General features: G+C 40.6%; 2 protein-coding genes across 4 annotated transcripts in view; one reads left to right on the forward strand and one right to left on the reverse strand.

Annotated features, from left to right (window-relative positions):
• Window positions 1-20,840, reverse strand: part of LOC110990790 (scavenger receptor cysteine-rich domain superfamily protein-like) — a 28,819-nt gene that overhangs the window by 2,351 nt on the left and 5,628 nt on the right. For both annotated transcript variants that reach the window (XM_087138828.1, XM_087138830.1), the window contains 8 exons: window positions 8,144-8,446; window positions 6,269-6,583; window positions 2,830-3,132; window positions 1,686-1,997; window positions 1,078-1,371; window positions 676-864; window positions 443-550; window positions 102-305 (listed from right to left, as the gene is read on the reverse strand). In XM_087138828.1, the coding sequence (XP_086994954.1) occupies window positions 102-305; window positions 443-550; window positions 676-864; window positions 1,078-1,371; window positions 1,686-1,997; window positions 2,830-3,132; window positions 6,269-6,583; window positions 8,144-8,446 (2,028 nt within the window). The remainder of the gene's footprint in view (window positions 1-101; window positions 306-442; window positions 551-675; window positions 865-1,077; window positions 1,372-1,685; window positions 1,998-2,829; window positions 3,133-6,268; window positions 6,584-8,143; window positions 8,447-20,840) is intronic.
• Window positions 8,428-20,553, forward strand: LOC110990764 (uncharacterized). 2 transcript variants are annotated; one of them, XM_087138894.1, is made up of 3 exons: window positions 9,256-12,653; window positions 13,575-14,676; window positions 15,085-20,553. In XM_087138894.1, the coding sequence occupies exons 1-3, from the start codon at window positions 12,646-12,648 to the stop codon at window positions 15,427-15,429; spliced, it is 1,455 nt and encodes a 484-aa protein (XP_086995020.1). In that variant the 5' UTR covers window positions 9,256-12,645; the 3' UTR covers window positions 15,430-20,553. The 2 variants fall into 2 exon arrangements, with proteins under 2 accessions (XP_022111559.2, XP_086995020.1); XM_022255867.2 differs by having other exon boundaries at window positions 8,428-14,676.

The raw sequence follows: 20,840 nt of genomic DNA on the forward strand, positions 1-20,840 counted from the left end.
ATAAAATTAATTATTAAAAAGATATAAGTGTCGGGAACTTCTGCTGGACTGAGAGGCATTTTCACAAAAACCTATATTTCTTTTAGGAATAAAGTGTTTACCAATAGCGTGATTTTCGTCTCTGCATAAGGGCTGTTGTCCCGACCATACGAGATCTGACATACAAAATCTCGTAGCTGGCCCATCGAGCTGATATCCAACCGGGCAGTCATACTCAACTGAGTCACCAGGAAGGTAGACAGCCTGCTGGCCTGATTCAACCATCAGCCGATCCGACTCGTTGAGCGCAAGAACGCAGTGAGCAACTAGTAAAGCAAAATGATGTCAGACAAAATTACACAAGAACTACATTCTCTGTGTGATTCCTCAGCTACATTGGTGTTTGGAGTTTTAATACATATGTTTTAATAATATAATGTTTGGAGCAACACGCGTTTCTTACCCATTTCGCACGCTGGCCCTTCGTAGCCAGCAGGGCACTGGCAGGTAAATCCAGAGGGCGTGCTTGAACAGTTTCCACCGTTTATACACGGTCTGCTGACACAGACATCTTAACCGATGGGGAGAGAAACATTAAAGATAATTATTTAATATACATAAAACAATCTCGGGTGATGACGAACAACGTCAATCTGCATGAATATACATCAAATTCAACTTGATTTTTGACACTACCTTTGTGGCATACCGCTGGTTGCCCAGACCACGTGAAGTCTGACCGACAAAGCCTTTTAGGAGAGCCGCTGAGATAGTATCCGTCCAGACACTCGTATTCAACAGAGTCACCAGGATGGAAGACAGCCCGCTGGTCTGATACAATCATCAAGACTCCTCCGGTGTCAGGGTTAAGCCTACATTTGGAAGCTGTTTACATAAATGTTTTAGTTTTTGATCTCGAAAAATATTGATTTACAAGATGTATTGCCGACCTTTTTAGATGTTAATTAGGGAAGAATTGCTTGATTTCAATTAAAACGAGATAAAAATTGTTCCCTGCTTCATTCGAATGGTAATAAGTTTCAGCAGTGACTAATAAACCAGTGCAATGCAAAACAAACCCATGAAATACAACCTCACCGCATCTAACTTCGGCAGCTTCCTCGAGAAAGCAATTCCATGAAGCTTTATAATGGCACTGGATCACTGCCTCCTCATAGCCTACACAATTCAGACTGTAAGCCGTCACAACCTCGTGTTCAACACCCCTCTGAAGGACGGCAGTTGTTGAGAGAGCTTCTTCGAATCCCAGTTCCTTGCACACGACCGAAGCGCCAGTCAGATCCCAGTTGTCATCACAGACTTTCCTCCAGGACCCTTCCAGAAATACTTCCACGCGGCCTTCGTTAGCATTGATATTATCCACCAAACGAACTATAAAGATAAATAATCCAAATCAAGGGAAGTTCAAATTTTATGTAATACAAACAGGCTTCTCATGCATTTAAAGAAAATTCCACGATCTCAATATTTGAATGAAATTAAGTTTATTTCAGGTTAGTCCCATTGCATATAAAATGAAGTGCGTTTTCCCTTCATCATTTATGACAAGCAACAAACAGTACATTAAACGTTTATTTACAAAATTTGTTTCGAATAATTTCCATAAACTACAAGTGAATGGTACACCACTTCAATTATTAATGCAGAGCTAGACACCAGTACACAGAAATGACAGGTAAAGTTACCTCTTTTGGCACACACTATTCCCAGCGTCTTACTATAACTACAATTATTGTTTCGCCCGACACGTTGGCAGAGCTCTAGGCTGTTTTCAACGCCAGTGCACACAAACTTGTGCGGATGAATCGGCAAGCTTCTGTTGTTAGAATACTCTCCTTGTGTAATCTCAATGGCATTGGGAAACTCCATCTGCCGGCAAGCCACCGTTGCTTCCTCCCGTCTCCACGAGTTACCACAAACTGTGCCCCATTTACCGTCAAGAAAAACTTCAAGCCGGCCTTCATTTACATCACTCCCACCAGCCAGACGAACACTGACTAAAAGAGAAAACCAATTTTTTGTCACTGACCAAAAAAGATGACAGGCTTGTCATTTTCACAGAAACATTGGATCAGTAATGTTGTTAAAGATTTAATTTAATGGTGATTCTTATTTACTCGTGCGGGTTCTCTAATCAGGCTGACTGTCAACGTTTACATCTTTATTAATAATCAGTACCAAGTAGTATTTTTCGAAAAAACATTTTTGGGCATTGTGCATTTCTATTTCAACAAATACTATTGCTCAATTGCATTAACTTTTCAATTATTTTAGATTAATTTAATATACATGTATATTGAAAGTTCTGAAACCACTTTACTCTGAAAGGGAATGTTTTCGCTAGTATTTTCACAAAGGATCGTTCTGTATACACTAAATATGGAAGGCTTCGAAAATTAAAAAATTCCATATTTTTCACATACAGGTCACATGCAAATATGAAAACAATGACATTTGGTCCAAGAAAATCTAAAAGCTCTTAGCTGTTTTTATTTTGTAGTTGTATTTCTATTTTAGCTTTTTCTTTGGTAGCAATACGATAATTGATGAAACTGTAAATGAAGTCGTATGGCTCTTTTTGATTACTGAATTAAGTTACATTTAAAAGGAATAACATAGTAACAACCACTGCAGTTTTCACTATTTATTCAAAGTAAATCGTATAGAGTAGGCACTCCTGTTTTTTAATGCCAGTTATATTCCTTCTTTGGCAAGGCTTTTATTTGCTCCTTATGCACCACAAAATCTTGACCTTATGTTGCAATGAATTACTGGGAAATATCATGATCATGTTGATATGACATTTAATCAATTCACTGATTCACTCACTGCACTGTACTCCAGCATCTTCAAGATGTCTGCAGTTGTGATTCCCAAGTCCATTGTGTCTGCAATCAAACAGTGTCTTCTCATCTCCTTTGCACTCAAGATCATCTATCACTATGTCCAACCTATCACCTTGGCCGAAGGCAGCTCCTGCTAGAAAGCGAACTGCTCGTCCAAAGCCCAGTTCCTGACAGATGACAGAGGCGTCTCTAATGCCAAATTGGTCATCACAGACTGTTCCCCAGGCACCGTTGGCATATACCTCCACACGTCCTTCCATGGTGCTTGAACCGTTAGCTAAACGAACTTAAGTTAAATTTAAGACAGGTTGTGAGAAATAATTTCTAATTATTTTGATGTCATTTTAGAAAGGAATAACTTCGGAGAATTCTGTCCAGGCCGGTCAATTCCCCCCGAAATAACGCAGTAATTGAGGGGTAAAACAAATTCAGTACTTGTGCATTTTGATCACGAACCGTCATCATTTGTGAATTTAAAACTTTATTGAACCTGCTATGAAAAAAGTTACGTTTTCAGTATACTAAACACAACAAAAGACAAAAAGTTCAGTTCCTTCACAACTGCCCGTAATGAAAAATAACTACTCGTTCTAACTTGTGGCACACCAAACCTTCAAAGCCTACATCCATTAACAAACGAGACTTTTATGGAGAAATGATCCAGTTTGGAACTGTGCCAAAATGATGGAGTCTCCTGTCGATGCGACAGATGAGTAGGCAGACAGGTCATTGCTGACGTGGAACTTCATGTGAGAATGAAGACCGATTCGTGACGCATACAACCGGCCACAAATGCGGCAAGGGAACGAATCGACAGAAGAGGAACTCTGTTTCCTTCTCTCCTTCTTTGCCTGAATTGCAGCAGCTCCGTTGGCTTCAAAGGCCTTTGTGCCTTGTGTACACCGGTGCCTCCAAAGAGCTCTCTCACGGGCATTTGCTTCCCAAGAGTTCAGGTCAATGTTGCAGCTCTTGGGGTTTGCCTTCAGGGTGTCTTTGTACCTCTTGAAGGGTCTTCCCTGGTCACGGCGCCCCTGCTTCAACTGTCCGTACAGCAGCATCTTTGGAATTCTGTCATCTTTCATACGGACAATACATCCTGCCCATCTCAGCTGGCACTTGAAGATCAACCATTCGACACTGGGGAGGCCATACTTTTCCAAGACCTGGGGGATGTCGGATGCCGTGGTCTCTGTTAGTCGGTCAAAGACCACGCTTACCTTTTTAATGAGCTGCATCACCTCAGTGTCCAAAGATCCACTGCTCGTAACGGGGCTACCTAGGTAGCAAACCTTGTCCATAGTCTTGTTCTCTGAATGGCTGATGGCGATGGAAGGAGGTTGGGGTGCATTTGCAGCCTGTGATGGTAAGGGCTGAAACATGGCTCCAGTCTTTCCAAGACTTATCGTCAGTACAAAAATCTGCAGGCAGCTGCGAATCCGTCATATACTGCATGTCTTCTTGGGAGTATGCAGCTAAAGCACACAGTCTCCTGTAAAGAGGAACTTGTGCAGAATGGCCTCTAACACTTTGGTTTTGGCTTGGAGTCTTCGCAGGTTGAAACATTTCCCATCAGTGCGGAATTGGACGTTCACTCCTCTGTCACAGTGCTGAAGGTGTTGAGCAGCATCGCTGCAAACAGAATGGAGAACAAGGTCGGGGCAAGGACACAGCTTTCCTTTACTCCGGTGCTCACTTGGAAGGGATCCAAGGCGTCACTGTTCTCTAGAATTTGGGCTTGCATGCCGTCATGGAAGGAGGCGCTCAGAGCTGTGAGTTTGTCTGGACAGTCAAACTTCTGCGGAATATTCCACAGGCCGTTCCAGTTCACGGTATCGAAGGCCTTGGTGCGATCTGCAAACACCAGGTGAAACTCTTGATCTTGCTCACGACATTTTTCCTGTATCTGACAGACAGCAAAACCATTTCGTGGTGCCCCTGCCTGCGTGAAATCCGCACTGCGATTCAGGGACGATGTTCTTAGCGACGTGCCTGGTGAGTCTGTTGAAAATGCCCCCAGAGAGAACCTACCCAGCGATGCACAGGAGTGATATCCCGCGGTGATTGTCACAGGAAGTCTTGTCTCTTTTCTTCTTGTAGATGTGAACTATGAATACATCTTTAAAGTCTTGTGGGACTTCCCCCGCTTCCCAGATCGTCCTGAACAAGGACGTCAGTCGCTGGAGGAGCAGGTCGCCTCCAACATTGTAAATGTCAGCAGGGATTCCATCTGGTCCTGGTACCTTTCCAGGTGTTGTCTGCTTCAAAGCTTTGGCAACCTCGGCTTTACTCTCGGGTGGTCGTCCATTGACAGCTGGGTGGACTGTTCAGAAGATTTTACTGGGGTTGAACCAGATGCCTTGGGTGGGTGAACAGTGCGAAGGCCATCATGAAGTGTCTTCATGTCATGGTTCTCGGCCGCTGCTTGTAGCTCCTAAGCCCTCTTCTCCCCCAGTCGTTCTTCACCTTCTGCAGTTTCTGCTAGAGAATTTGCCTCGCCTACTGATAGTCCTATTTTGTCTTGCTGCAGATCTTACGGTCAAGGTGATCGTTGTGGGCCTTGTGGAGCTTGTCGATGAGCTTCTGGGTGTCTTCTTCATTCTCATCGAACCAATCTTGATGCTTCCTCCCCACGAAGCCAGAGTATCAAGAAGGAAACGGAGAAGGAAAGGAATGACCGAAGCTAAGGGCCGAAATATATTATGGTAATTTACCTAATTGAGAATGCGTTGAATAGAGTTCAGGGCTACACATTCTGGCAATAAATGAAACAACCTTAAAAATTGACGTTTTCCAACAGGAAAGATCCTCAAACAAGTTGTCCGAGATACGAACCAAGAACACCCAAAACACTAATCCTTTTTTTTTCTACCCACAACATAATTATGCAAGCGTGCTTGACCAGACTTCGTTTTCCCCTTCTTTTGTGCCCATGACCACCCATGTTCGACCCTAAAACTGCGAAGTGATACAGGAAGTACCATAATTCATTTCGAAATTGTTCCGAACAGGGCTTTCTCTATAAATTCGAATTTGTTTTAAATGGTGGGTAGTCGTATCGGTAGCTTCTAGGCGCCCAGTGACTACGAAAGTTGTATATTCCAACAAGAACTGGCTGCACGTGTTCAGCAAATGCAGCTTTCTAAAAACCACGTCATCTCTTGTCTCATTAAGAACGGAAGAAGGTTCCAAATACTATTTTTTGATGATATCTATACTGACCATGAATTATACAATCTACAAAAAGTTCCATGCTTACTATGTTTTGAAAAGGTCTAAAATAACAGGACTTCAATTAACACTTGAAAACAAATATATTATCATAAAGAGCAAATCCTCGTACTAGGACACCCGTTGACCCATGTCAACGTTACAACTTATGTGTTTATAGACTATGTAGAAATGCATGGACGAACTTTATTTACCTCGTGGAGCACATACAATTTGTACCTCCTCGTCATGGGTACAAAAGCCAATTCCTGTTTCCTTTAAGATGCAGCTCTCCAGATCATACTCAACACCAGCGCAGCTGATCTCGTATCGATGAATCCTCTGTTTACTACTTCCAAAAATCCTTCCTCTCATCACCATGGTTGCATTAGGGAATCCCATCTGTCGGCAAGCTACCGTAGCTTCCGGTTGTCCCCATGAGTGGCCACAAACCGTGCCCCATTCACCGTCGAGGAAGACTTCCAGTCGACCTTCATTACCGTTAAAACCGTCAACTAGACGTACATTAGCTTGGAATACGAGATAAAAACAGCACTATAAGTGAGGAAAAATTTACAGTTTACCGATTAATAAGAATACGATATTTGAAAAGCCTTCTTTACAATAAGTCTGTCTTCATTTCTTAAGTTTAGTGCCTAGAAAATAGGTAAGGTTTAAATTCAACTGTGACTTTTTTCTTAAGAAGACGTTTTCTAGAATGTTTGCGCTTTTAGTGCCAAAACTGTCAGCCTGTCTCAAAGGGCCAATTTCTAACCCCTTTCCCCCACCAGGCTGGTGTAACGGTCTGAACTTTCCAGCTTGTCAACCTTTCCGCCTGTATTCTCTGCATGATTGATAACATCGAATGTTGCCTGACATTTCGATTTTGCAATGTTCTTTGCTTCCAGTCCCTGTTTATCTTTAAAGGAATAAACAAGGCCGCTTTAAGACTGTATGAGTTTGAGGGCTGTACAGATTCATTACTAAGAAATTGCAAATAATATTATTGTGTATGAAGCCTCTGCAAACGTACTAACAATTTAATGCAGTGAATCCTGGGTAAGGGGGTTTGCATGCCATTTTCCAGGCCATTGTTTTTGTTCCACGGGGTATGCACGAAGGAGGTTTCCCTGTGAAAACAGGGCAAATCGTTGCAGCTACATAATTATATACAAAATGTTTCAATGCAACAGATCCAAATACAGCGGTCTTTTAAACAAGGTGCTACTACATAACTCCTGCGACCGACATGATGTCGACTTCAATAAAGTAAACATGCACCGTTGCGCTAAATTCCCTTACTATAGTCATTGACCTCTCCTGTGTACACCATTTTTGCTAATTAGTTGATAAAAAAGAGAGAAAAAAAAGGCCAACTGCAAGCACCTCCCATGTAATTCTACCTCTGTTCGTGCTGCACAGCCTGCTTTAGTCATCTTTAACTATGGGGCCTCCCCTGAGCAGGAGAAAAAACCAACCGGTCCCTGGCCAAGTGCCATTCAATTGTGTACAAACACCGTCCAGAAGGGAGTCATCCCCTTTTTTTTTAAAATCAACTGGTGCCTGGCTTGCCCAGGCCTTGCCTGTGACCCATAATCGACCTTTTGAAGGCTGTCCAGCCTCTTAGAAGCTTAGTGTCTTTGCCTGGATATGTCCTTTTCCTGGGTCAAAGCTCACTACCTTTTCCCTTTTTTCGGATTTAATGGTTTGAGGGTGCAGAGGACATCCATGTAGGAAATTGAAACCATTAAGAAGAAAATCTATGCTCAAAAATTAATAATAACGGGCTTATAAGACCGGCGTCACCACAATCCCCATATAAAGAGTTGCTGGAAATTAAAAAAAAAGACATATGAAAGGAAGAGTAAATGAATACCCTGCCTCGTGTAGATGTAAATCCCAACAGGCTGACTTGACCAGCCAGGTCAGTGATGAAGTAGATCGGCACTCAGCATAAAAATGGCGAAATTGTACATAACATCGCAATTTTGAGCGAACAAAACTTTGAGCGAACAAAAACTAGAAAACGAGGAGCACAAAAAGTAACATCACAGCAGGGTTCAACTCAGAGACACAAATTACTAACATACCACATTGTACACCGGCATCTTCACGATGATCACAGTTGTGAATCCCGAGTCCATTGTGTCTGCACTCAAACACTGTCTTTTCATCTCCTTCGCACCTAAGATGATCCATCATTATCTCCAACCCATCACCTTGGCCGAAAGGAGCTCCTGGTAAGAACTGAACTGTTCGTCCAAAGCCCAGCTCCTGGCAGATGACGTAGGCGTCTGTTAGGTCAAATTGATCATCACAGACGGTTCCCCAGGCACCGTTAGCATATACCTCAACACGTCCAACCGTCATGCTTGAACCGTCGGCTAAACGAACTTAAACATATTCAGAAAATGCTGGCGATGGTTAAGCCAACTGAGTGCACGTGAGTGCAATGATAAGAATAGCATGAAGACACAGATGGAATGTACCAGTCAAGGGGGAAGTTGATCTTTATATATTTCATAATGAAAACGTAAAACACACATCATTGCTATTCTGATCAATATCTGAAAAGAACATTCTTGTACAGACGTATTTCAAGCACTGTACCTTCGTAAAATGCCCAAAGTGCTACTACGCGCCAACAATAGCATCTGTCCCAACTGGACAGTTCCAACTATAGTACTATAGTGCTATAGTCAGGACGTTTGAATTACGGCACAAATGTCCAGTGTGTACATGTACCATGTACATGTATATCACGTATGTTTCACCCCATTCAACGTGTGGAAATTAACGACTTCGACCGTGCGCGCCGGTTACTTCACCGGACCCTCGTGAACCACCCAGAAATGTCCTTAGCAACTTTTTAATTCTCTGTTGAGCCTTCTCGTTTTGAAGACTTCGTTTGCACAAAGTTAACAAATGATCACATTGGAACTCTTTGTATGTGCTGTAGAAGGCTTAAACCGAATAAAACACTACAGAATCATGATAAGAAATGCTACATAAATGTGACATTTAGCCTCAAAGCGGTTGCCAAAATGATAAATTATTTCCATTTTCAATCGATCACTCGGTCTTTTTTATCACTAAATTTCTGAATTCTAGAAGTTTCCCCCAACAGTGAGACACTGCATACGACAGGCCACAATACAATCAGTTCTATGTAGCTAGTTTTTTTGTTCGACTTTTATGAATTGTATTCGATACTTCCGCACAGCGCGATCTATACGTATTTTACATGCACAAAATCGATCCCACGGAAGCGTATAAGTACGGAAGCGTATAAGGGCCATCAACTACAAAGTACAATTAGGGTAAAAAAATGGAACATGTTTTTGTTAAATTGAATGCATTTTAGTGTGTGTTTTTAGCAAATGTCATTTTCTAAAAGCTCGATCTCATATCTTTTTTTAGATTCCTAATCGAGTGACCTAATGCCACGTAATCTTTAGAATTGAATTAATTTGTAAACTTTGACATTCTTTAAAAATATTTTAAAAAATTACAATGTAAACATTTTGTCAAAATTTTGAAATAATTTACAAGGTATCGGCTTATCTATTTACAGAAACCTCACTTTACCCGAATTAAGAAATCATTTGAATTGAGAAATTATCTGATCTGAGAATGCATCCAAGATGAGAAAGCATCCGAAGCCGCGTATTAAAAGTATTCGATCTTTTAAACGATATTCTGCAAAAGCCATAAAGTGCTTCAAGTATATTTTTGGAAAAGGTGAAGCATATTTTTCCAAGATTATTCTAACGAAGTTTCACAATATTTTTTCTAAATTACAAAGTTTTTAAAAATGACATTCGCTTTAAAACACGTTCAATAAAAAAAATGGTTTTCCAAAAGATGTTCCAATCTTTTCGACCCTAGTTCTGCTTCGTGGGGAGTACTCCGACCGTTCTAACCCGGACATTTCACAAAATTCTTGGACAGACGCGGCTGGAAATCCCCGAATATTTTCTTCTCCCTTTACTCATTTGGCTACCAATTTTATTCATTTTAATCTTTGTAACAATTTTTACAATTTTTGCAATTTTGAGGACCATTAATGGAAAAGTGTTGACGTTAAACTGAACGGACAGGATAAGTTCGGAATAGTTGGACTATTCCCGGAAATCTGGGGGAGTGTTGTCACGTGGACATTGGGTGATACAGGACCCTTGATTAGAAAAGTAGGCAGAATAAATGGGTCTTGTATTTAGCTGAGTGCTAATTAAGCTAATTTGCCGCGGTGAGATAATAACTCGCCCCGGCGAGATAGTAAGTGGCCGCGGCGAGATAGTATCTCGAAATTTTTTTTTGCAAGTGGCCCTTATACGCTTCCGTACGATCCAGGTACGCACCGAGCACAGTACACTAGTACTGCACCCTGTGTTGCTCGCGTACCGCGGCGTACTGCATGTACATGTATTATGTATATGTACATGCACATAGAAATACTCGACGGAGCGGTGTACATATTCATGTGATTCATGCGTGTATAGTACATGTAAACGTGGGGATATATACCGTGATTTTCAACATTTTCCTGGCATTTTTATGGTGACAAATAGACCTCGGTTTCAATAATAAACTTCATGTTAACTCACTGTACATTTGAGTCCGTCTTTCCTTCCCGAGTCACTAAATTCTTACGCTCGCAAGGCCGTACTGCGGCGTATTTAAAGATGAACAGAATCAGTGCTGAGTTAGGTCAATACGCAAACGCGTATCGAAGACAAAAAAAAATATTGCGCAAAACTGTAAGCTAATGTAACACTTTCACACTTTTCTCCACCACAGCCCACTTTTGAAAATTTCTGGAAAACTTCGGAATCTTTGTTTTGAGCCTTCAAAAATCGCATCAGAACGTAAACAAACTAATGCTTACGAAAAGAGCTGTCCACAAAATCATGTTTTGACCACTCTGATACTATTTCTCAATTTTATTTTCACAAAACACGTTAGAAAAAGGCCTTATCTTACCAGGAAAATATTTTGGGCAGGAATTGTTATTTCCATAAATTTAAAATAAATGTAAATTTCATGAAATGAAGCAGCTGTTTGCCTGTTGCGAATTCCCATGGCCCTTAGTACGCATGCAAATGACCCTAAAAACGGGACATGCGCAGTTAATAATTTCCCTCTGAAACATTCGTGATATATGCAACGTACAGCATGAGCCTAAGTCATTTTGTTTACATTAACCACTTGCGCATGCAGAAGTATTTATTTATGACACATAGGTGCTATATTTTAAAGGGATTATGCCAGGCTTGAGCTTCATGAGCTTGAAGAAGCTTGAGAAATTTTAGATAGAAATTTGCCAACAATAGTTGGGCCGGCCCAACTGCAGCACTAAAGATGGGACAGTCCTATTTATAGTTGGGACAGATGCTATAGTTGGGGCGTAACACGGACAAATAGTTTACCAACAATTGATGTGATAAGGGGAATTCCTTATTTGTAATATAAGACATAATAAAGAATAGTTGCATGTATGTTGAATCAGTACTTTACAAACATCTTTTGCCAGGGGTTCAAACCGATAAATCGCTTCGGGTTGAGGTGTTTTCGTAATGTGTTGTTAGGAAGTTGGGAATTTACAATCACTTGGCAAATTAAATTTCATCAAATTAGCCGAAAATGTCAGAATAACAATACTTGTACCGCCATTCTCATTTGCTAAATTATTATCATTGGCCGCTCCCTGGGCCATAGACAATTCTTCTTATTAAGGCAGTGAGTGTATAGGATTTGCATGTACTGCAATTTGTTAAAACTTGCTAATTTGGGGGGGGTTGATTTACATTGCGAACAGTATCACTTTAAGGACCTGTTTCATTTTTTGAGTCTAGTGCTTTGAGGAAAATTCGAGAAAACGCTGCTAATTTAAACACTGAAAGCCCAGCTCGTGTGATTTGTCTCGTAAAAATCCATGGGCCACAGGACGTTCCTGAGTGCCATGGACAGTGCAAAAACGAGGTCGATCTGCAGACTAATCGCGGCCCTCAACAATGCATTTTTCCCTATGGTCTTGCGCAGTAATGGTGGCCGACCGTTGACAATTTACCCCCCCTTTTTTTCTTTCTTCAACAATGCAAAGCTCAGAATTTGTCAAATGAACATCGTGTAATAGTGCAGTGAACTGCAGTTACCATACTGCGCCACCAAAACGCACATGTACAGTACATGTACATGGATACACGTACGATCGACCGTACTGTTTGCTCTTCATACCTAGCCTTTTATTTCGGTGAAAAACCGTTCCCACAACGACATTGCCCATTATAAACACTTTGTAGACCAACAGATGTGGCAACTCTCCTTGCATTTTATGCATAAGAGTACTGTAATAGGAAAAACAGAAAGTGAAATGTCTGGAAATTGGAAATCTTGTTCGAGAAACCCAGGCATCGCTATAGCTCCGAACAGTCAGTCCGCAGCGCTCGCGATAATGAGGTCAAATCCCGAACTTTATGTGCTCAGCCAAACGTGTACGAAATAGCTGCGAGAGTTCCGTGCGTTGTTGCGAGATTTCAACCGATCTTTTGTAACGAACCACACGTTCTAAAAGAAGTAGTGGGCATCCAAGATGGCGTGGTAAGTATAAAGAACACGTTTTTCCGATTCGAATGGTGGTAAAAATACCCATTTTAAACCACTTTTTAGCCGTTTTTTTGCACGTCTAAAGTTGAGGCGTAATGCTGTGGCTGTTTTCATTTGCGTTTTTACTTGCTGCGCCCTGACTGGACTAGGTAACAATGACGGAAACTATCACTACAGATCAAAAGAGAAAGCGATAAGCTTTCATTTGATGTAAATTTTAGCATGTGGGCGAAGTGCGTGCAGTTTTTCTGTGACACTTTTTGCGCACGAGATTTCATCTTTTTCAGGAATTTTTTTTATAGAGCACGTGCGTTGTGTGCGTTGATAATAAGGTACAGCGCAGTCTACATGTACTACAGGTGTACATCACATGTGAATTACTGTGCATGTAAATGCTAAGCAAATAGGCTCAACACTGTAACAGGCCAATTTTTTACATCAAGTTCAAATATAATGATTCATGCTAGGCCTTTTAATAATACAGTTGTTCGACTAAGGCCTACTCGTTTGTATTTTTATAAGTAATTAATGCATGAATTTGGAAAAAAGTGGAAAAATATTTGCATCCTGACGCCTTCATGCATTCTTAATTGCCTTATTTTGAAATAGGCCTTGTACTGTAGTTTTCAGTTGAAAATTAAGTTTTTCCATTACTTTGATTTCTTGAAAATGTCAATGTTTAATATACACTTTTGTATGAAACGTAAAACAAAAAAACCCCCATTATTTCCATGTTGTTGCTTGTTGCCTCCAAAATTATTTGAGTTACATGTACCTTGAGTGTATGAGCCCAAAGAAGACATGTTTCTTTTTATATTGCTGAACAATGTGATGAAACTAAAGGTTTAAGTGTTACATGTAGATGTACACATGTATGACCACTGAAAGTACATGCATATTTTTGTTTGTTTGTAGGTCAGGCCGTCCACCACCATGGCCAGTCCCACCACAGCCAGCACCACCAGATCAGCCAACGCCATCATGTTGGGAGCCTATACGAAAGGCTAGAGCTCTCATACTTGGAGATTCCCTAACAAAGTACCTCAAAGAAAACATCACAACTGAATTAGTTGATGTGGAGGTAGCAACTCGCCGCGGTGCAACAATTTCGGGCCTTCGAAAGCATTTGCTTCAGTGTCGTGACATGTATACAACTACGCCTGACATTGTTGTAATCCATGTCGGAACAAACGATTTAGAGTGGGGTTTCCTGCACAGCAACTTGAAGCATTTCAGGGAACTCATCACCACCATACGCGAGATCTTTCCAACTGCTAAGCTGGTGTTCAGTGGAATTCTTCCTCGGCAGGACAGTGAAAGTTTGGATGCCTCACGTGTGAGCCATAACATTCACTTGGGGAATGTTTGTGGGCAGCTTGGTTGTCATTTCTTTGACAGTAGCGACAAGTTTCAAGATTGGCATTTTGCCAGAGATGGCCTTCACTTGAATTGGGATGGGAATTCCCTACTTGGTGCGGTGGTTGAGGGCCATCTAGAGAGATATGCCAGGATGCTTTCACCAATTTCTGGAAAAAGCTCCTGCAACGACACAAGACGGTTTGTGCCTCCAGAGCTGCGCAGGTTGGTACGGAGACCAATGCGGGTGAAGAAGCCCAAGTCAACTCCAGCAGAAACAACCAAATTGCGTCCCTCTATGCTTCCTCCTCCCAAGGACATTGGTTGTGCAAGCCAACCAAGACGAATGAAGATGCCGTCTGTTTCGTCGGTAAAGAAGAGGATGAGGCGGATCAGCATTAATGTCCAGGGTGAGGATTTCAAGATACATGGGCTAGCTCCATTTAAGCCGAAATCTACCCCTGCTGACAAGCCGGACAGTGCAATGGCACATATTGCATACTCTCAAGTGCATGGTCCGATACATCGCTCCAGGGAATTCGGGAATGGCGTTTCCTTGCCAAAACCAAATTCTCCCTATGTTGCATCCCGGAGGCAAGCCAAGAGGAGACACTTGGTGCAGAAACGTACGAAGAAGAGAAGACGACGGCGAAAGCGCAAGGTTTGAATAGAAATAGAAATGAATTTTTTTTTTTTCTTCATGCTAAAGTTGTTGGAAAAAAGTCTCTCTTTGTGTTTACTCACAAAAATATTGCCCAACTATGCCTTGTGAAAACTAATTTTAATGTTTAAAAATGCCATTAGAGTAACAAGTCTGTTGAAATATTCAGGCAACAACTGTTGCATAGTAATGGTTTTGTAATATCTTGACATTCTCACTCAAAACCACTGTTAACAGTGGGGAAATAATTTTAAATCTTCTTGCTACTCGAATCTACTCTTACAGACAAATCAATTGTTGTAATCAACTTTTTGATTCTGGTATTAATTGAAGCTAAACACTATTCAGATATTTTTGGTTTTGATTGGTGATCTTCCAAAATTTATGATTGTCATTTTTTCCTTTCAGCTTGGATCTCAGCTGTTGGAGATAACCACATGTGTACAATACAGCTGGCAACTGGCAGCTTTCAAACAGCTGCCCCTCCCATCAGAGCAACCTGCCCCAGGAACTGCTGTCCAGCCAGGATGGCAGTCTACCGGTGATGCAGCCGAAGAGCCGTCCCCCCCATCACAGCAACGGCAGCAACCTGCCCCAGGAACTGCTGTCCAGCCAGGATGGCAGTCTACCGGTGATGCAGCCGAAGAGCCGTCCCCCTCATCACAGCAACCTGCCCCAGGAACTGCAGGCACAGCATCTGGTATTTATTTTTGCAGATTTTGTAAATGTAAATGCAAACCTTTGCAGGGGTGAAAAATGTGAAAGGAGGAATGCCTCCTTGTAAAAAATCTGTTTGTGGTCCATGTCAGATTTGTGGCCGTACATCATTAAGATGGATTCATCTCATAAAAACTAAGAATGAAAATCTGAAATCATTTATGCATACCCACTTGCCAGAATTGTCAGATACGGATTGTATTTGCAATGCTTGCCGCCATAAGTATATCAAAAAACTGAAAACCCCCACTTACACACCTGAAAAAACAAGAACCAAAACGAGACCTATGTGCTTTCTAGCCAACTTTGAGTTATGTAATAGTGCTTCTGTGTGTGATTGCTCATACACATTAGAACAATTCAAAGCCTGTTTCCCAAATCTCGACTTGGCTGAGCTGCCAAATGATGTACCACTTTGCAGGCCTCATAAATCACATGTGTATAATTTTGGTGCAGCTACAAATTGTGCAGCTTGTGGAATTTATTTGGCGTCTAAATTAAGAACTTACTCATGTGCAAATATTAACATTGAGAATGCTTACTTGATGCTTCAATTAGACAAAAATGAGACAACTTTAACTTCTGACAGCACTCTATGTTACATGTGTTATTCTGTGTCAAAGAGGGTGGAAATTCCAGATTTATCCCTTGATGATCTTGAATCAAGTTTTCTTGAAAATGTAAAGGACATTGGGGATATGTCGCATAGTAGATCTGCTCTGTTGAAGGCTGCCATAGAAATGTGTAATCGTTTCCACAACAATGAAGCCTTTCTCCTTGTAGATATTTATGAAGAAGTTTTCATTCCTTACCTGAATACTCTTTGCTGTCAGTCAGACAATTGCTTTGATTCGTGCAAAAGGACCAGTAGGTGGATGTTGTCTGGGTTAATTGAAAAATTCGGCAATTTGTTGGATTGCCACAAGATGCCAGCACCTAAGTTTGGCATCTTGTTAATGTACAAAGACCTGGACATGAAAAAGGCACTTCATTTGGCTTGTGCGAGATTACGATTTCAGAAAAGGAAAGATCCTGAGCATTCGCATTCTGACATAAATGATGGTAGCACATCTGTATTTATGCGTCAATCAGGTGTCCATTTAGATTGCACTAATGAAGGTCTACTTGCTAAAGTCAATGAAAAACTTAAGCAACAGGCAAAGGAGATTACGGATTATTTTACCAAGAATCCTACAGAGGTTGCTTCCTTTACATTCGAATCTGTGCTAGATATGATTGATCCGTTAGTGTGGAATATGATATCTATTACAACTGCTACTGTGGATGAACTCCAGTATTCCAATAACGTACCATTTATGTGGGACAAAGAAAAAATCATGTTTCCTGGCTATTCCAAATCACACGGGAAGCAACGCAGAAACAGAAGAATCATTCTAACCATGTATATGCAGTTTGTTTTAAATGAAAGTAACAATTGTCCCTTACATATTGTTGTTGCTAATTGTGTGAAAAGGTTGTCACATTCCTCAAAACTGTTGAGGTTATTAAATCAGTCCGGCTTTTGTGTATCTGAGGATACACTTGATAGGTTTTTGGAGAATATAAAGGAGATTAGACAAAAAGCAGGTGTGCTTTCAACTTTAGAAGAATACTCCTTTACAGTTGTAAGTATAGACAATATAGATGCACAATCTACTCATGCTGCCATAAGTTCTGAAAAGACACAAAGAAGCTGGCATGGTACATCGGTCATGGCCCAGCAACCTAAACCTATCACTGAAAAGCTTTGTCTTGATAATGAGATACTTGGTGATGCAAAAAATCTTCCAGATTTCCATGTCATCCCAATTTATGGTGATGGGCGCTGCCTTTTCAGATGTGTTGCAGCATTTAGCAATTATGATATTTTGCACTGTGACAGAAACGCTTTTGGTATTCCCAGTGATACTAATGTTTTCTTGGAGGAGATACTAGCAGACAACCTGAGGCATGCAGTTTGTGATTTTCTTAGCCTAAACATTGCGTACTTGGAGACGCTTCCTGTTGGTGTCAAGCAGTTTTTGTTGGAGTCGTCTCCCAACACTTTTTATGCATCATTTGTAGCCCGTATTGAAGATGAGCATTTCCCAGGAACTTATGGAGGATGTCTAGAAATTTGTGCCCTTGCTTCAATTTGTCAAATTGACATTCATATTTACCAGCGCTCAGTTGAGGGGATAAAACTTGTAGCCAAGTATCCTATAGACCAGCATTCAGGCCATCACATTTGTTTGCTGTACCGTCCTGATTCAGCAAGTGCAGCAGGCCATTTTGATTTGTTGCTCTCTAGTACTTGTCGACCAAACTGTCACTCATTAATTGACTTCGACAGCCATGCAACTATCCCTATGCAGTTGAATTATAATGCTGAGCAAAAAATTGAATTAATGGACATGTTGTTGGCATACATGCCAATGGCTGTGGAACATAACCCAGGCACTTCAGATATTCAAGATGTTCATGAACATGCACTGGTGACATCCTCAGGAAATAATGGAACTTCATTCCAAGAGAAAACCATTGAGGGAGTGACTAAAAAGCCTTCTGTAAGAAGGCAGGTAACCAAATTGGATATTCCACTGCATGAGAGGACTTATTTCTCTACTCCGCTTTATAAAACCTTCATTCCTCAGCAACTTTCATTTGAGAATTTTTCACCAACAGAGGGAGAAAGAGAGGTGGAAAAAAAACTCTCTTATGATGTGTTCATGTACATTGTTGAACGTCATGTTACAGTTTCAGGGAAGACTCAAAATGTTATCCCAGGCTTGAAGTGCAACATGGTTCTGCATGCACAAAGTGAGTGTGAACAATCCAAATTTTCCTATTTGTATGTCTTGAATGAGAAGGCGGATAGTGCCTTGACTATTAAGTCTGTTGTTAGCTTGCTGTACGATCTGTTTCACATTTCCAAATCTGTCAATCACCTTGTAGTGTTAGGAGATGGTGCAACATTTCGAATTCTGCTTGATGTTAAAAAGGAATACGGTGAAGTTTTGGACTGGGTTGTTCCATATATTGGTGACTGGCATATTTTGAAAAATTTTCAAGAGGTTTTGATGAAAGTATTTTGGGATGCAGGCTTAAAAGATATTGCCAGGTTAACACACAAGGGTGGAACTCTGAGAAATATGAAATCTTGTAGCAATTTCAAAAGGACACATCGATTCATTCTGCAAGTCTACGAAGCATTTTATATTCATCAGTTCAAATGCTTTCTAGACTTTAGAATGGGACATGAACAATACGACCGGTGTGTAATCACAAATGAAAAATTGCAGGAAATGGTCATTGATATTGTTCAGCAGTTACAAGTGCATGGTGACTCATGCGATTATTCAAATATGCAAGAGTTTGTTTCTGGCATTCATGTCAAACTTCACAACATCCTTCCATCTGTGCTTGAAGAGTTTAATGAGTATTGCAACAATATGACAGAGAAGTTTGAAACATTCAAATTTTGGAACAGATTTTTGAAAGAAGACTGTTTCTGTTATATTCAGCTGTGGATTGCAATGAGAAGTGGCAACTGGCAAATGCGACTTTGTGCTTTAAAAAGAATGGCCCCATTGTTCTTTGCATTTGATAGACAGAACTATTCTAAGTTAATACCCATTCATCTCAGTCAAATGTATGGTCTTCCATCTTACATTGCAAAACACTTTGAAAATGGCGGTTTTGTTTCAAGTATTCGAGGAGCAAATTTCTCTTCAGTGGGGTTTGATGAAGCGCATGAAATGCTCATCAATAAGGACTGTAAAATAGCCCTTTCTCGTGGCTTGCCAACTAACATGGAAAAAATGGCAGGTACACTAGAATTTCAGGGCCAATTAATTAACAGTTTCCACAACCAGCTTGCCCTTTCTGTTCTTGCACACCCTTTTCAAAGAGATATGTCACCTTCAGTTATAGCATCAGAGCTAAAAAATGTGAAGGTTTACTTCTCCAAAGTGTCTGCGAGTTCTATATTTAATGCTGACCAGTCACCAACTTTACACAGTGTTTTTGATCACACACCTGCCAATAAAGTCCAGCAAAAGGCCCTGCTTGGCTTCAGAGATATCGGAACAGTAGCGTTACATAACTATGTTCGATCATGTATTTTGAAAGATCCCAGTGTCAACAAACCAGTCATTAGACGACATCAGCTTCGCACTTTTGCAAAAGAAAAAGTGACCAAGAGAAAAATTAATCTCATTGAAAAGGAAAAAAAAATGGTAACACTTTGTTACAAGCGCACAATAGCCTATTCACAGGAGCACAATCTACCGATCAATCAACTTTTGCAGTTTGTAGAAACACCTAGAGCTCTTTGCACCCCATCAGGTATGCCGTACAAAGGAGCAAAATATGTGATATATGACTTTTTTGGGAAACGATATGAAGCAACTTGTTGTCTTATCACAGATTCTCATGTTTTCAATACAGGCGCATGTCTAATTGCAGAAGGGATGAATATAATATATACTAATCCACTGTCTGGATTCAAATTTTTCTGGGAGTATGCAATGTTTATTGTTTCAAGGTGGATTAAACCCTATTTTAGAAAACAATACAAAGAAGTCAGAATTCTTTTTGACCAGGTGTGTTCTCAGGGCGTTTCTCCAAAAGGATTTGAGAGAGAAAGAAGAGATATCCAAACATACATGTATGATGATGATGATGATGTGGTGGTGTATGATGACATACATGATCAAACAAATCTACCACCAAGCTGGTCCAAGTTTCTGAAAGTTAGACAGAATAAGCGATTGCTTTGTAATTATCTGTCTAACAAATTTATTGAAATTGTGTCTTCATCAATCCTAACAGAAGACCAGATTTTTGTTACTTCAGGTGGTTTTGAACCTAATAGGCCAGGTTCAAATGAATGGACTGGCAAGTATGTAACAAAGGCAGGTGTACAGCATCATACAATTTTTCACAACCATGAAGAAACAGATACGCAGATTTGGTTGCATGTTGCCGACACAAAATGTTCTGTCATACATATTTATTCTGTAGACAGAGATATAGGAATGATTGGTTTACCCCTCGTCTTTGATGGTAAATCCATTATAATCCAGTATAAAGCATCAGCAACCAATGAGAAGTATTTACACTTGAATAATCTTCAGTCAGCTCTTAAAAATGATCCAGACTTGGCAGGGCTTGTTGCCAGTGGCTGTGACATCTGTAAAATAATCCAGGTTCTGTACATTTGTACTGGATGTGACTTTGTCTCTTACTTTGCCAGACTTGGTAAATCTACATTTTTCAGAGTTTTCTTTCAGTTCGCTGCATTTATTTCAGGAAATGACCCCCAAACGGGGGGTCATTTAAGTAATACTAATCTAAATGTTAATCACAAAGAAGGCCTTCTTTCATTTTATCGACTTGTTGGTTGTGTCTACTTTCAAGCTAATCGTGCTTGCCTCACTCAGCATGCCAACAACCCTGTCGAACTG

The sequence above is a fragment of the Acanthaster planci genome, linkage group LG01 (assembly GCF_054643075.1).
Source record: "Acanthaster planci isolate LZ-2023a linkage group LG01, COTS_SCS, whole genome shotgun sequence".
Classification (NCBI taxonomy): domain Eukaryota; kingdom Metazoa; phylum Echinodermata; class Asteroidea; order Valvatida; family Acanthasteridae; genus Acanthaster; species Acanthaster planci.